A 17,044-nucleotide genomic window follows, 5' to 3' on the forward strand; every position below is an offset into this window, starting at 1 on the left:
ATCTGGATTTGAACAAGCATGAATGTCAAAGAGAAAACTCCCAGCCTATCTTTGATAACACGAAAACCTAAATAATAGGCGCAACTCTGTTGATACAAATGTCTGATGAAGGTTGATAAACKTCTGTTGAACATTCAGATGGATGAACTTTCCTTTTCAAAGCCTTTTATTCTCATCAGCAGAAGTTGAGCCTTCTCCATCGTCGACCTTATGTGTATTTATGTTGTTTATTCCTCATTGTTCAAGTAAATAAGTACATCCATTAGTGAGGCTATTGATAAATAACAGCTATGGAAAATGGATCAAACAAAACATCATAGCACTGAGAAACAACATGACCCTCTGGTCTTTTACACATGTACAATTGATTGTCCCATGCAAAGATAAAAGATTTATTGCAGATTGATGAATGAATTGCCAAACTGATAATTAGACAGCAGAATTATTTGATTGTGTGATCAATTTATGCTACGTGACAACAGGTGCTACAATGTTTTTACTCGGAATCCCGCAGGCCATGTTGATTTAAATTTTCATTTAAGCAAAAGTAAAAATTAATAATAATACATGTCTGGAGAAATACTGTAGCTAAGCTGTTAGTGTATGAGCTGTGAAACTTTAAGTCTATTTGTCCAAAAAAAAGAAGACAATTCTTAATATTTCTTAAAGAATTTTTTAAAAACTTGCCTCATCAGAAAAAGGGATGCATTAATCCACACATGTCAAGTATAAAGCTGCAATATCTGGAATAATTGTAAGCCAGATGTTTCATACTGAAAGGAGACTTCACCCAAATGCACCAACACATTCTGTTTTTATGAATAATAATTATTATAATTTTTATGTGGCTGCAAAAAAGGGTCTCACGTACTGCTACTTTCAACTGGAAAAACTAACTAAATAAATAAAACTGTTACATTTAGCTGGAAAAGAGGTACAGTTAATTACATGGAAAACACATTTTCTCATTATGCTGCTGCCAATAGCGGTATTATACTTGACTTAAATGTCAAGATGAGTAAACAAAGGTTTTACACTTTACTGTTCCTGACAGACTTAGAGCAAATGTTACGAGCTGGTTTAAGCCCACAGAGATTTTAAAAGCAGATATCAAAGGTGATACACTGTCTGGATTATAGAAATAGAGCCAGATAAGGATTATATTTCAGATTTACACTAAATTTGTAGTTAATTACCCAGACCTGGCGATAGTAGAAAATAAAATGTTTCAGTCTTATTGGAAAAATAAGACTGAAACCTTGACACCATGACACTGTAAAAAAWKTTATTCTAAAATCATTTTAAAGRACAAATGACATAATAAGATGACATAATATTTAAATCTAGTATCGTACCCCTGTAAATCTGAAATATAATCCTTCAGGTAACTTGACAAATGTAATCTAAGATATAAAAAAAGACTTTTACTCAATTTCTATCTTTTTTTAAAGGCATTTAATTTAAGCTGATAATCAGGCAACTCCAGTCACATGCTCAGTAAATGTGTGCATCATATTATTATTATTATTATTATTATAGAGAGGCCCAGAGACACTGTGAACAAAATCAATACGCATGACTTCAAAAGTTGCCTGTTAGTACACAATAACCAGAAGAAGTGCAAACAAGCATGTTAAATGCAACTCAGAAATATTGCCCAGTGAACGCAGCGAGCGCGGCAGCAGTGACCCTGGTTACACGCTGTCCACACCAAACAGCAAAAGCCAGTGAATAATGTATGTGCATAACACTTACAGGCTCCGTCAGCTCCAGAACACTGGCCAAATACGTGATGGGACTACAGTCACGAGTGTTTCCCACAAGTGTACAAGGTAGGAACATGGGACCCAAGTCATCTCCATCCAGCACATCCACGGTCAGCGTGGTGGTGGCAGTTCGACGGTCACGCGGTGAAGGTGCCCGGTCCTGCATAGAAATGAGAAAATCTTCCACTTTAGTTCAGGAAATCTGGAGCAAATGTTTTTTTTTAATTAGTAGCAACCAGGACTAAGAAACACTAAAGCAGCAGGTTAAATGGTTTAGATAAAGAATAACCCAATCAAATCASAACAGCTGCATTAAACTGGGGTCAGAGAGCAGACCCCTATTAATAATATATCAAACAACACAAACTGGCAGAGTCTGATCAGCGGCTTACGCTCCAAGGCACATCTAACCATCTATCAAACCTGTTCCGCTCAAGAGCTTCGACAGTTCTAACAAAAACATCCAAGTCCAGCGTCCAGAAATCTATTCGATCTTTCTGCATTTTATCAAGACGCGTCTCTGTGCATTAAATGCATCAGCCAATGTGCATTAAGTAGCAAAAGGATTCATCTTCAAAAGATAAGCAATGTGGAATTCAAACTTTTTTTTTTTTACCCTACTACTCTATACTACTGTTACCACCCTTTTAATAGTCACATCCCACTGAATGGGAAATTAGAAATATTTTGTTTATAAATAAAGAACCAGATTTTGGCTAAATCCCTTTTTTTTTCATGCACCGTGTAAAATGTTCATTGCAACCAGCCGCTGTGAAAACAACAACAACAACAACAACAACAACACAGCTAAACTTCAGCACAATCTCACATTTCTTCCAATAAAATTGTAAGTTTCACATTCAGATGTTAATTTTTTATTTTAACATATTTGCTGGAAAACACATACATTTAAATCCAATTTTCAGGGATCTAAAAATATTAAATCAGTTTAATATGTTAATGATTTTCAGACACAGCTTCWTTTTTTTTTCCAGACAYACAAAAGCCCCGAGGAGCTTTTTCCTGCTTGCAACCATCATGTTTTCTACACCAAGAACTGAACTGAAAACAGTTTTCAGTTGAATATTGATTAATTAATTAYATTTCCAATATGCTTGTACTGCCAAAGTCTTGATCCAGAAAAACCATCTTACTCTACAGGTTTGGTTTGYCAAGAAACTGAAAGAAAAACAAGCAAACATGGCAGTGCAACACATATTCAATAAAAACAGGATTGTGCAAAGGAGTGAAAAATCTGTGACTGCTACATCAAAAATAAAGAATGAAAGTTCTCTCACATGATTAGTTTTTCTTCAGAGGTGACCTTAAGGAAACCTTATAGGCTAAAACAGGAGGGTTTTTGTGAGGCCCTCATAAAATATGCAGCCAGTTTGGAAGGAATACAAGGTCATTGTCAAGAAACACAAACCTCGTCGTCTTTCTACTGAATCCATGTTTCACTACGACTTGCGATGTGCTTTTCTAGAAATAATGAGGAAACTTATGTGAAACTTGTACTACACCACAGCATCTCTAATAAGACAAATATTTAACTTGAGTCTTAGCAACTTGGTCACTATGTGGAGGTGAAACATGCTTTGTGTAGTTCACATCAAAATATACGATTTGACCTTTGGAAACACGCTCCTGTTATCAGAGCTTCCTAAAATTTCCTTGATAGAACTTTTGGATCAATTAACAAGTACCACCTCTACGTAGGTGGAGTATCCAAATCATTAACATGACCTTCACAAGTGTACTCCAAAGAGGAAATATCTTGTGTTGACAAGATATTTCTGCAACTGCTTATAAGAATATAAATTTGAAATGTTTAAAGATTGGGATATTTTTCTTCAAGCTTCCTTGATTTCTAATTTTCTCCAGAAAACCTTTGAGGCCTTCATAAAAGAYCTGGCTTTATACTGAGATGAGCTTATACTTATAAGKGGACTTTTTATTAAATAAATTGCAAAGTAAATTAGTAGCGCTCAAAGTTATTTAGARAACGTTGAATTGAGTTTTAAAACATTTTTAAGAGCTTCTATAATTTTCTTTATTTCTTCACATCTAGGTACCCGTTTGTGGCGATTTCTCATCTTCATGTCGGTCTAAAATACAGATACAATACAATAAAATACAGAGACATTTGTCATTGTAGTGTGACAAAACATGAAGAAGGTTCAGGCTCTCAATAACTCTGCAAAGTGCTGCATAACATTAGGTGGATGAAATCACAATGTCTTCCGTATAATGTTGAAATAATATGGACAATTAAGATTACCAGTTATCAACACAATAAGTCTAATTATGGACTGTTTCTATCAGTGTTCAGCTGGAAAGGTTCAGTTTCTATCAGTGTTCAGCTGGAAAGGTCAGCCTTGTTTAATAGGTTTTGTCTGGCTTCATGCAGTCTGCTAAGAATTCATATCCCACACATTTGCGGCTTCTCAAAACACTCCTAATATTCTCTTCAGATAAACACTGAAAGTGTCAGCCTTWCCAGCAGTCAGAAACACATTAATCTTTCAGTGTACTGTTGACTTTTAATAATGTTTTCGGGGTAACTGGGATCTGGGACATGAATACATGGAGTAACTCTGAGAAGCCTTTTGTGAGCATGGCTCTCACATTACGACAAAACCCGAAGCTGCAGCTGAGGAGGATCATTTCAGCCATGGTTCAGCTTAGATCACTCTAACTTCTACAGACAACGTGCTTACTGATCTGACAAAATAAATGTATTATAGTGAGCTCATTAATAAAACATAGAGTGCAGGGAAATAAAAGGCAAACAATTAGATTGGCAAATACATTAGTTAGGGATGCTCTTGCAGATTCCCTTGGGCTGTCTAACCACCACATACATAGGCTGCAGAACATTAATATTAGAAATATAATAGTTTGCAACGGAACAAGTCATATACATTGTATATGAGATACAAAAATGTTTTTTTTTTTATTTTCTATAAAGGGAATACTGAGTAAATAATCTTTATTTTTGCTTTTTTAAATAATCTTTCCGTTTCATTGAAAGAAGTCKAAAAATATTTCAGCATGAAARCTCATGAAATCAACAACAAATTCAAATCAAGAAACAATGACTTACATTTGCCTGTATAATGACCAAGTATCGTGTTATCTCCTCGTAGTTGAGCCGTTCCCTTAGAACTACGGAGCCAAACAAAGTCAGGGGGATGTCAAAGGTTCTGTTGGCAGTCTGGAGAACATACAGACATGAGGCAAAAGCAAACTCAATGAGTCACACACAAAGTCTACTCTTAAGATTTAACAAAATAAAGACAAGCTAAGACATGTAATACACGTGGAAGACAGTTACACAAGTGTAACAGCAAGGCGTATTTTATGATTTCAATACGATGCAAATGAGTTGTTCAGCGGAAGAAGGAATAATTTATGTGGGCTCAGAACCAGCAGAGCAAAAAGAGAAATATAACAACAATAAATCAAATGAAATCTTCAGTGAAAGCTGTTTCGATTCCATAGAGAAGCACAMATCTGATGTAGAATAAAAAGAGAGTATCTAATCTAATTTCGTGAATATGGTCATTAATACGAGGGGGGGGAATTAAAACAATAAATGCAGCTTCAGTTGTATTCTGAATTCAAGTCAAAGTTTTGCTTTCCCATGTGAAAAACTGCTYCAAATGCAGTTATTTAATATTTTATAACAACACACCAGATAAACTACAGTAATATCAACTTGTTTTAATCAGAACACAAGAAACCTAAAACATCTTAGTGCACACAACCACATCAAAGTCATTCAGAACATTGCTTATAAAGGATCCTTTATGGCTTTTGGTGAAATAGACCACTAAACTCAGTTTTCCATAATCCACACCTGTAAACTGTTACRGGTAAACTGGATTGTATTTAAACACTGAGCAGCACACTGAGGGCAGTTCACTGGTCCAAGGCAAAGTCGATAGGAACATAAAAATGTAAAAAAACAAAAGCAACAATGATGTAAACACATCTTGAGAGATTTATAGTAGCCAGGAGGACAATGCAGACATGAAGATGAATTATCAAAAACATTGCAGTTTAAACAAATTAGTTAAAGAGATACGTTCTGAGAAACACACATCWCTTGTTGTTTTATAATTTACCGAAGAGCAATGTAGGTTTCTAGTGATATTAATGGAAAATACATTAAGTATATAGTCAATAGAGTAATCTATCAATAGGCGTAAGATCTGAGAAGTTGGCCATGACCTGAACTGAGTCATTCTGTCATCAGTCTATCCCTTTGACACGCTGACCCGTCTTACTGGGAAATACTTTGTTCCACACAGAATTCCTCTTGGATTGTTATTCCTGGGGCGTGTTTGGATTTCCTTTATATACATTCCAGTGTTTTCAGGTAAAACTTGAATGATCCCTCTCTTTTGGTTGACAGAGAACCCCAAACATGAATGGAGTCAAGATGCTTCACTCTTAGAACTCATGCCAGCATCCATTTCTTCTTAGCAAGACAGGTTTTTTTTTTTTTTTTTTTTTTTTTTTTTTGTTTGTTCCAAGCAACCCAAAGAAAACTTCAGCAGAGGGAATACCCCCCAGTTCTCTCTAGTCCAGTTTGCCGGTAGTCTTTCTATTCTCTGGAGAAAGTAAGGATTTTTTCCCCTCACAAAAAGTGACTTCTTACAACCAGGCCACTGTTTTAAAGTCAAGACCTCACTGCACTGTCATACGCAAGTTTTGCATTGATGGCAGCTTTAGTTGATCCTTTAGTGGGACTTGTAGAAGTCCCAAAAGAACTTCCACAAGTACTTCTGGGAYGTTTTGTGCTCTCTGAGACACTGGGAAATGATTCCTTGATACCCAATTTAGCTGCAGTGTTACTAGAAGCGACTTTGAAATTGTTCTGAAAGTATTTATTTGGCGTTACACAGTTAAAAAAAAACAACAACAAAAAAGAAACCCAATGATTTTAAGCTCTGTTCTCAGGTAAGRACCATTTTCACTTGTAAATCAATAAGGATGGCAGAGTTATTTATAGAGTCATTAACATTTTGAGGCAGGGCTAACAYATAATGCCACYGAGTTCTTTGTGAATAAAATATTCTTTTTGAATTTTCATTCGGCAAAATTTCCATTTCAATGAATGCAGATTACAAACATAAACACTGAAACATTACAGCTTGTGAGAAAACATGAACTTTGACCCTTTTGGCAAAACTGTTTTCCGGTCTTTGTCCAACATGATTATATTTGTGTGAAAATCAAATATTCTTAAACCAGCCAACAGAACATGTTTAGAAATTGTTTGCATAGAGTTTGACAGCAAAATATCAGAACTCACYGGATCTCTTGGGTTGTACTGGATGGTGTACTCTATCTGCCCGTTGGGGCCGTCGTCGATGTCCGTTGCACCATTATTCCCCGAGAAACCAGAGAAGATCGTTGTTCCTACAGGGGTTAGCTGAAAAAAACCCAAAAAAAAACACCAGCAGTCTTTCCATATGATGTCAAAACTTTCAAAACACAGTGATTAAATCATTTCTGACAGTGTCATACAAACATCTATTGTTTTCMTGTGGCACAGATGAAAGAAGAGCAAAATAAGATTCACCAGCATTTGGCCACAAGGGATGTTAATCCCCCACTGTTTCCYACAGAACAAAGAGAAAGTGCTTTGCATTTTTATTTTCATTACGCATAAATCGGACTTGAAAAGGAGGATCAGTTGGGAGTCATTTGTGTCTCTTTCAGTTGCTCTTGAAATAAGTGAAACACAGGAAGTGTTCAAAATGTTCCATCTATGCATCGCTCTCTCACTAATGCGAACAAATGAAAGGTTTCACTGCCCCCCTCTGATAAAAGAGAACATGTGGAGATCCAAATGTTTTACTGTGTCACTGTTAAAACTAATTACTGCTCAGATAAATAAAGTGCTCACAGAGGTCACAGCTCATTAAACGGAGCCTTTCCATGAAGCAGAATTTTGAAAATTAATGAACAAAAACTCAATTTTTGAGAAAAATATGTTGCTGGTTTCCTGTAAATACAGTCAACCTTGTTGTGAGTGAAGCTTTTAAGACTTCTACCAAACTGGAGGGTTGACAATTTAGTAACAGCTTTTAATTGTGTAAACACATTAACACCAAAATAATTGAGAAACAGGAGTGCACGCATCAACACAGAAATCCACTTTGGTGGAAACTCTAAGGAGAGACGTATACCTAAAGGTTACTAATAATAAATGTCAACTACAGGACACGTTTTTAAAAAATAATACGTTGACTGATGTATTTAAAAATAAGTTTTCATTGTTCATAGCTCATCCATTATGACCTAAGCACGTAGCACGATCAATCAATAGCCACAGTAAAAGGGACGTTTGCACAACCAGCAGTTAGAAAACACAAGTATCGATGATGACCGTAAACAAAAAGGCAAGTCTGTTCAGGCTCTCACTGTAAATKTCAATCTATAATTTCCTTCACCTTCAAGTGTTGACTATCACAAGCAGTTTGTTTGTTCTGTTAAATAATTTAGTCACAACAGGAGGGAATGCTGAGAGTGAAATTCTGCTTTTTGCAGCCTTCCCAAATGYAAACCTATGAGTGTAGATATTCAATAGTCCATTTAGTTCAAACCGACAGACGATTTTAAGCATCTTCAAAGAGTAAGAATAGTTTGATCTACTAGTATTGTTTGTCAAATTTAGAAGTTTTGTATGCTAAAAATTAATTTTAAAATGTCTTACTGGTAAAATGTTGAGTGGAATGCTGAAACTTCTTAAGGTCCTTACTTAATCCACTGTAGCTTGTATATGTTGGACATAAAAATAAGATATTTGACTGTTAAATAAGATATTTAACAGTAGTTAAATAGGTAGTGCACATGTTTTAAAGAAAAATAGATAAATATATGACTTTGAACAGAAAATAGCTGAACACATGCCTACGGCCAACAATGGGGGAARCAWAAGAGGAAGATAACTCAGCTTCACACATGGCACCAAATAGAGTTTGGCCAAATATAAAGTTTTTTTATTATTTTTTGGAAACAGACCAGGAGTAATTAGCAGGATGTTTTTGCTCTCCTCTGGACACRTGGTAGAGTGCATGAAACACCAAACAGCAAAACTGAGCTTACTGAGCAAAGTGAGCAGCAAACTCCAGGYGACCCAAACCGTATTTTGTAGTTAGTGTTAATTTGGGTTATTATGCGAGATACGATTAACATTTTGCAGCTTTTAATGAGAGAAAACATYATCTTCTGTCTATATTTTTGTATTTTTTAAGTCATTATGTTTTATTGACACATGCTATTGTAACTACTGCATTGTTGTCTGCCATGGTAGTATTCAAATTACGCTCTTAAACTACAGCTAGAAATCTAACAGCAGTGGGTTAAAAATCCTCATTGTCCTTTATTGTTCATCATAAAAGGCTTGAATGAAGTGATTTTAAACACAATTACTGGAAATTAGCCATTAGCCAGTCAGYCAGGCACACAGCACTGCCTTTTCCTGTCAGAGCAGCTCTGAGTCAACTCACGCCTTTGTCCGTTTCTACTTAACGTTCGTTTTAAAGGATAACAGGACGGATTGTTTATGCCTGCAAGTATGCACACAGCTCGACTGCGTGCAAGTGAGGCACATCTCTGAGCTAAAGCAGGAATCAGCATTGGAAGCATAGCGGTGCTGCTTCGGCATCAGAAAATGTTACAGAACCAGATTGTTTCGTGTATATCAGCATTATTCTTTTTTTGTTCCCACAAAACACAGCAAGACAGCTTTTTGGGGCATATTTTTCAGCAAAAATAAACCATTGTACAAAGAAAAACATGTTTTTTTGAGAATGTCAGTGCAAAGAAACTCCAACCCCTCAATACCTTTTACTGTGCTAGGAAGGTTTGTCCAAACTCATCAACATATAGGACATCCATTCACTTTCAATTTATTTTTCCAGTTCAGCACTATTTAAAGACATTTAAACTCAGAGAACACTTGGCTGTACAGATATGCACCCTTAAGTTTGTTCTGCAATTAAAAACAATGTTCCATCAGTGCGGACAGTAATGAGGTGAACCGATATATTTTTTGTGAGGGTCTTTTCTTCTTTTTTGGTGGTGGGAGCGGGGGGATTACCTTAGTTATCCTTTCATTCCCATGGCATAAAGACYTGGAAATGTTTCTTCTCGTATTCTCAGAATCAGGAGGAAATTTACTGCTACAGATGCTTTTGCATACAGAKATGCAAAAACATCTGGTTGGACATAAAGATACAGTCTTTTGTCTAGTGTATTTCCGTGTTGGCACCAGATGCCAAAACAGATTTCTGCRTGTGCAAACATTTGAGGCAATACAWWTCTGTCTGATTCACATTTATAGAGCCTAATCACAACAAAGTTGATCTCGGGTCATAAATTTAAAACGGATTTATTAAAAATAAAATTACATTCATCTTCCTCCTTTCAGTCGAATCAGTGGCTGACATTCAGATTTATCACTTGTAAAACTTCTTGCATTATTTACTTCTGGWTAGCATGCATGTCGCTATCAATTGGAGAACAAACTTTACTTCCAAAGTGAATGCTTGAGAGAAACACCAGAGACTATCTGGAAATTTGTTGGTAGGAAAATCTGTACGWCATCAAGTTATATAAGAGATTTCGGGCATGTAGACGGCATTTATTTCAAAAATATTTCACTAGGTTCAGTTGTSAGACAGATCTGTCAAGATATCCAGATTATGCTAAATAGACATCAGTTGTTGCAACAATTAAAWGTAAAGCAGCTTTCATGTGTTTCTTGTTATCCCTGGTACTGAAAGTCGTGGGTTACACACGTTTCAGGATGACAAAATGATGCAGATTTCATTACATATATTGTCCTATTCCTAGTGCTTTTTGTGTTTCTTGGAATCAAGGATGCCATATTTAGTGTTCAATTACACCAAAGCAGATGTAGCTGAACATTCTTTTTCTATATTAAAGAATTAAAACAACTTAGAGCTTTAGAGGACGACTGGAAGGCTAACGGGGTTCTGCTCTTTACTTCTATCTTTAAAACAAGATACAGGTTTTTGAAATATTTTCAGCCAGTTGGACAATTTTGATGACTGGTAGATATCTTTAAATAAAAGTAACTACTGTAGTTACTGTTATATGAATAGCATTTACCATAGTAGTGCTAATCTAAAGATGCCAAACAGCTTAAAAATGACACCATCATATATTATTGGCTGTTTCACAAAGAGGCTAAACTACTGAGCTGCAGCAAAAGTACTTTACTCTCAATTAGTTAATGTAAGAAATTCTTATTAAATTAACTGTTATTGAATGAGCTTACTAATTTATTATTTTTTTTCTTTTTAGAAAACTAGCTACTTTTTTAGGAATAGCAAAAAATATTGGTAGGTAGCAGGTGTTCATCGTACTGAAATAAAAGACAGAACATTTCTACTAAACATTTATATTTATTCATATAYGTTTTACTTTTACCGAACATGTTAACCAGGAAAAAAAATGGCTCCMGATTTTCTAAATTTAATATTCCAAAGATTTCTTTTAATATTAGATAAATAATCTCTTCACCCCCTGACAGGAAAGGGAAAAAAGCAGATAATAAGTTGCTGTACTTTGCTAACCAAGTCTTTGATAAGGTAAAAACTAAAGTCTGAACTCTAGCCAGCTATGAATAAATRAGATTAAGGGTCAACTTGGTGCGGCACTGATGATTTACTAGATCATTTCCTCTAGTCATGCTATCTCTTCTCCTTGATTTAACAATGGTTAAATTGTTAGCATCACTTTGCAGCTTTTAGATAATGAATCAACTTTAAATCYTGGTTCCACTCCCATCCTCTGAAATTAACCACCAGGATAAGCTAAGAYGGAAAACTTTTAGATTAAACTTAAACTGTGTCCTCGAGATTGTTGTGAAATGGACTGAATTTATTTTGCGCTTTCCTAGTCATAGAAACCACTCAAAGTACTTTACTCTGAGGCCCCTTTGACCCATTCGCATACAGATCCACAGATTGGTAGACAACTKMAGGTTGAGCACAGAGCCMTGGGGAATATCAATAAAGAACTTACATTGCAATTAATTGTGATTTAAAGGTAAGTCCACCTGTGTTTAGTTTTCTTCCTCCTGGCTTGTGAAGGTGGTGTGTGAGTGTTTGTGAGACCTCTCTCCTGAGCAGGAGGTCTCTGCTGGAGGGCGTGGTGAACCTGTTGGGGCCGTTACACCCGACCGCAATTATCCAATCACCTGCTGGGGTTCCGATCATCAGTCGTTTCTGGSTRGARTCAAGCTCCAGTCTGTTTTTCCCTCCTCAGGAACAGATTTATCCATTTACCTTCCTTTGAGACCAGTTTTCCCTTCTCTTCGCCTTGCTGGTTTAACCTCCTAACGRGTTTCCAGGCCAGGCTTCAGTCCAGATTGATCATCCACAGCAGCCCCACTGACCTCAATCTATTAATCAGTATGAATAATTAAATTGGAAACTGGGTGCAGCTGTCTGGTGCTGTGCTAAACTGGTTCACAATTTAATTGGCAGAATAGAACCACTTAGTGACATTTGGCAGTCATAAGTCTGAGTAAGTAAACAGTAAATGACCAACTAAAAAATAAAACTCTCTAAAARCCCACTTTTATTGGTCATYTAAGTTAACCCTTTATTCATATTATAGAGTTCTACATCATTATATCCGTGTAATTGACATGGTATGTGTTCGTTTCACTATGTTACCAGATTTCTTACCAACTTCAACTTGTCTAAAATTAAATTGCCTTATCAAAAATAAAAATAAAATTAACAGTTTCTGTGATAAAACATGACAAAATGATTGTTACATTTACACTCAATTCTAGCTTAGTTAGTTCAAAACTAGCTGGATAAAAATAAGCTCAGATTTAATTTTATTATGCCGTTTTAGTTCTCGCAGTAGTGAATGTGAAATAAACAAAGCTGTGGCTGTCGGGCTATTTCAACCACTCACTGAATCAAAAATAAGYAAGTGTTCCGGTTATTACAATACTGCTACCATTTATTTAAATCAAAGCAGCCACTTTTGGAAAATTATTGCTATCAAATTCTCTGAAATGACCTGGGCAAAACACAGAAAGAATTATCATGACCAGGCAGCTCCTAAATTGGAGGAAATAATTTTAAAAACAATAATGGGAATTTTCAGAGGCGCATGATGAGGCGTGGGCGGAGAGAAGAAATAAAAGCCCTCAAAATCATTTTCAAAAAAGGTGGAGAGGTTAGTGAAAGGGCAACACTGAGAAGGCAGGAGAGATGAGGGAGAATGCAATAGGAGAGAGAGGAATGCTGCAAAAGGAGCAGAGAATGTGGAAAAAAGAAAAGGTGGAGGGGACAGATTGAGTTTGACAGGCGGAGGAAGACTGTATAACGATATATTTGCCTTAGCCCGCCTAGGATGGTGCTGGCAGCAAGCTACATGCATCCACGTCCAGTTTAACTTTACACTTCCTCTTGTTGAATTCCTCTTCCCATGACGCTAGAGGACAAACTGTCATGTTGAAGATTATTCTGAAAGCCACAAAAAACCCAATTTCTTTCCATCTGTCTAAAACCTTTCTATTCTCCTTCAAGTGGTGCAAACAAAGAAAAAAGAGGAAAGCAAAGCAAACTGGGTGCTTTTTTGTGCTTGAAATGCGTTGCAGCGAAATCATGTAATTTCTTTAATATTGACTCAAAAATTTTGGAGGAAATTGACAAAAAAAAAAGCTCAATATAGGAAGTCAAAGACCAAACCAAAAGCCTACCACTGATTTCTTTCACTTAAAAATTTTATAAATATTGGTCCTAAAGGAAGAGCCAGATATACACTCTTCAAAATATTTATTCTACATTTTGTATTATAGGTGAATTTTATATTATAAATCAACGAGTAGTGTATAATGGTAATAAGTAAGGAAATTATACCTTTTTTTCCATGTAAAAGTAGGAAATTACTCATTTATGCAGGTCTCTTTAATGTCTATATGTGACATCTATTATGAACAATTACTTTTAGCTAGAAAACATACAGACAGAACAGTGGTTACTTTGTAACATTGTTTATTGTGCTGTTGTTTATTCTTTATTGTGTGAAATAAACTTGAATTGAAAAAAAAATGGAAAGAGGACAACACATCTGCAAGCCCACCTTGCAGTAAGTGACCTTGTGTATAACAGATGCATTACATAGAGTGAAGTATTTCAGCCCTTCATTTATTGTAATTTTAATGAGTATTTCTTACTGAAAACAAAATCCTAAAATTGAGTATGGGACAAAAAAAAAACCTTTATTTTTGTTCTGAGCTACACATTTATTTGGAAAACCACTGACTCGACAGATGAATGTTGAAAACGTGACGGAAAATGCACTTTGAGATCCCTTGTTCAGAAGAGCCGTCTGCCTTTTCTCCAAGCTAAATTGAAACAGTCTACATCTGAGAAACATAAAAGTCATCTGTGTGTGCAAAACCTGCAAAAGTGTGTTACCTCACTGATGGCGACGTAGTATCGAGGCTGCTGGAAATGCGGAGCGTTGTCATTGCGGTCTCGGACAACAATGCGGACCTCGTGTAAAATCACTGTTCCAATCAGCTCGTTGGTGCACTGAACCTGAACCACGATGGACTGAATGAACGACGGTGGCTGAAAGGGAGAAGGAGAAATATAGATAACACACTATTGCAAAGTGGAGAATCAAAATTATTTGCCAAGAAGTTTCTCATTTGTGGCAAGTCACAGTCACTTTCATACAGTTGATGAATATAAGGGAGACGCGGCAGAAGATTGGATATCTTCTCAGAGAAGATGGAGCTAAAAGTTTGAGTTTATCAGAATGGAAAATGGTTGTGAGTAAGACAGCCATAAAAATGCATTTCTGACATCAAATTTTCTCTTTATAGGATAGACGGTAAATGTACCGATGCCAATTTTCTGTGAAATTGTTGGAATGATTTCAATTCGTGTCACTGCCACACAGATCAACTGTAGACAGAAAGTTTTCAAACCCTTTATGTTTTTTTTTTCTTTACCTTCCAGTCAGAGACATTTGAGCTATGTTCACTTCGACTTTTGTTYTCCAACAAAATAATACAAAAAAGAGAAATAAAGCTCTTTTTGAATAGCAAGTTTTCACTTGAAAAGATCTTTTTGTTCTGAACTAGTCTCAAATTATTTGAAATGCAACATATTTATGTCATTTCTCTAACAGAAGCAGGCCAAAAATAAAATAAAACTGTCACTTGTTTAACAGGATTTTAAATCTTTCAGAACTTAAAGAGAACATGTCGGTAAAATGATGGTTTAAGGAGGCTAACAAGCCAAAAAGGTTCTGGACTGATTCCCTTGTGAGACGAGTCAAAACTACAAAACAGTGAGAAAAGCATCATATTTTTAAAGTTATGTTAGCTTTGCAGCTGCAGTKGGTGGAAATCTTTCCAGGTACAAACTGACCATAAATTCCTTTGCTTAATTTTGATGCTTAACCAATTAGCTGACAAGGTGGAAATTGTATGGACATGAGGACAATCACATAGTTAGATATTTTTATTATGCCTGAAATGACTAAAACAGCTTAGGAAATATCTAATTAGTGTATAAGTGAAGCACTAGTTAAGTTCTTGCTGCTGTAGATGTTACAGAATTAGACAAACATATTAAAGATCTCTCTGAAATAACATGACCAGAAACATAACTGACCAAGCACTAATTTCTTCCCTTAATGTTTCTTCAATGTTAGTAAAAAATATGACTTTGCAACTATGTATATATTCCATTGAATGTTCAGTATAACTAAACATGTTGGCCAAAATTTTGCCTTTAAACATGTTGCTATACCAGATAGTTTATATCTGGTGGCAGCATGTTGTGCARATATTACTGCCTCCAAGTAATCTCTGTCCTTCACAACGACACATCTGCTTTTGACAATGGATACTTTGATCCCATATTTCTCAAACAAACTGCTTAGGCAGCTCTTCCCCTCCGCAATTTTTTGATCTTTTCTTATTCAGCAGGATTAGGATCTTGACTGTTGAAGGGGCAATTAAAAAAARGTCATTTTCCAAATTTTATTATGCYTTTTTYAATCATTTSCAAATGCTTTTTGCTATATGTTTTGGGTCATGCTCATGGAAAGTCATCTGAGATTTAGAGTTCTGTCTGTATATTCACTCATGGGTGCATTGGTGGTCTTGAAACTTCATTAAGCAATGCACAGATTACCGGTTCCCTGTGTCAGATGAAGTAAAGCAGCCCCAAAACAAAGCCGCAGAAGCTATGGTGTTATTTTCTACGACAGCCTAAGATTAGAATTCCCCTCTGCTCTTGCTTCAAACTCTGCTCTTGCACTCAAAAAGTTTTGCCTGATTATAAATATGCTCTACCTCCTCAAAAAAAGACTTTTTTTTTTTTTTTAAAGAGCAGAAGCCATTTTTACAAGGTGCATCCAATCTGCAAAAGAAAATTGAGGGATCAGAGCATGTAAAATYTCCAATAAACCCCAGAAAACACTGGTCTGAAAACATTTTGTCAACAAAAACCTGTGAAAAAGAAGTGGTTGAACTGAATAAAATAAGAAAACAGCAGCACATAGAAATGTTGAACTTTCTTACATCTCTATCAAGAACTCGTCCAGTGCTGTTCAGGTAAAGAGACTGCCTGGCAGGATCAAGAATCACCCAGTAGTCGTAGTTGTCTCTTAGAGACAAAGAGATTGTACGATCTGGACCCTGCGCCACACCGTTGATCTGCATATTCTCCACCAACAGTGTTCCTGAAATACAAAAAAATATATATACATGTTTTTAGTCCTCAAACAAGCTTAGAATTTGAAGAAATCTAGCTGATTTTTTTTTAAATTGCTAAAAAGATCATAGGTTTGAGAAAACAAAGCTCAAACATTTTCAGCCCATGTTCTTCTCGATTTATCTCACATATTTCTTCTTGGGTCGTGGGAAGTAGGATAGAGTTATATGCAATGTTTGTAGAAAATCTGTCTGAGAGTAGGTTAGAGGTTCACTTTCCAGCTTGAAACTAAACATATAGCCAGAACTACAACCGAATGGTTTGTATCAAAGCATATTCATGAGTTAAAATGGCCCAGTCGTAGTGAAGACCTAGATGTAATTGAGAATCAGTGAGAAAACATGAAAAATGCCTTAGCTTCAATCTTTCTGGTGCAACTAAATTGGAATTATGAGGAAGAAGCTATGATCCTCGCTACGATGCCAAGCTTCTTTTCAGATTAAAGTTAAATAAATGGGCTGAACTCATATA

The 17,044-nt window shown here is 35.9% G+C and overlaps 1 protein-coding gene across 1 annotated transcript in view; it reads right to left on the reverse strand.

Moving 5' to 3' along the window:
• The window catches only part of LOC103481331 (protocadherin-15-like), a 199,721-nt gene that overhangs the window by 136,536 nt on the left and 46,141 nt on the right, over positions 1 to 17,044 (reverse strand). The window contains exons 4-8 of the mRNA XM_017310687.1: positions 16,381 to 16,541; positions 14,258 to 14,413; positions 7,090 to 7,209; positions 4,873 to 4,983; positions 1,756 to 1,926 (exon numbers count right to left, since the gene is read on the reverse strand). Coding sequence (XP_017166176.1) covers positions 1,756 to 1,926; positions 4,873 to 4,983; positions 7,090 to 7,209; positions 14,258 to 14,413; positions 16,381 to 16,541 — 719 coding nt within the window. The remainder of the gene's footprint in view (positions 1 to 1,755; positions 1,927 to 4,872; positions 4,984 to 7,089; positions 7,210 to 14,257; positions 14,414 to 16,380; positions 16,542 to 17,044) is intronic.

Source organism: Poecilia reticulata, linkage group LG19 (assembly GCF_000633615.1).
Source record: "Poecilia reticulata strain Guanapo linkage group LG19, Guppy_female_1.0+MT, whole genome shotgun sequence".
NCBI lineage: Eukaryota > Metazoa > Chordata > Actinopteri > Cyprinodontiformes > Poeciliidae > Poecilia > Poecilia reticulata.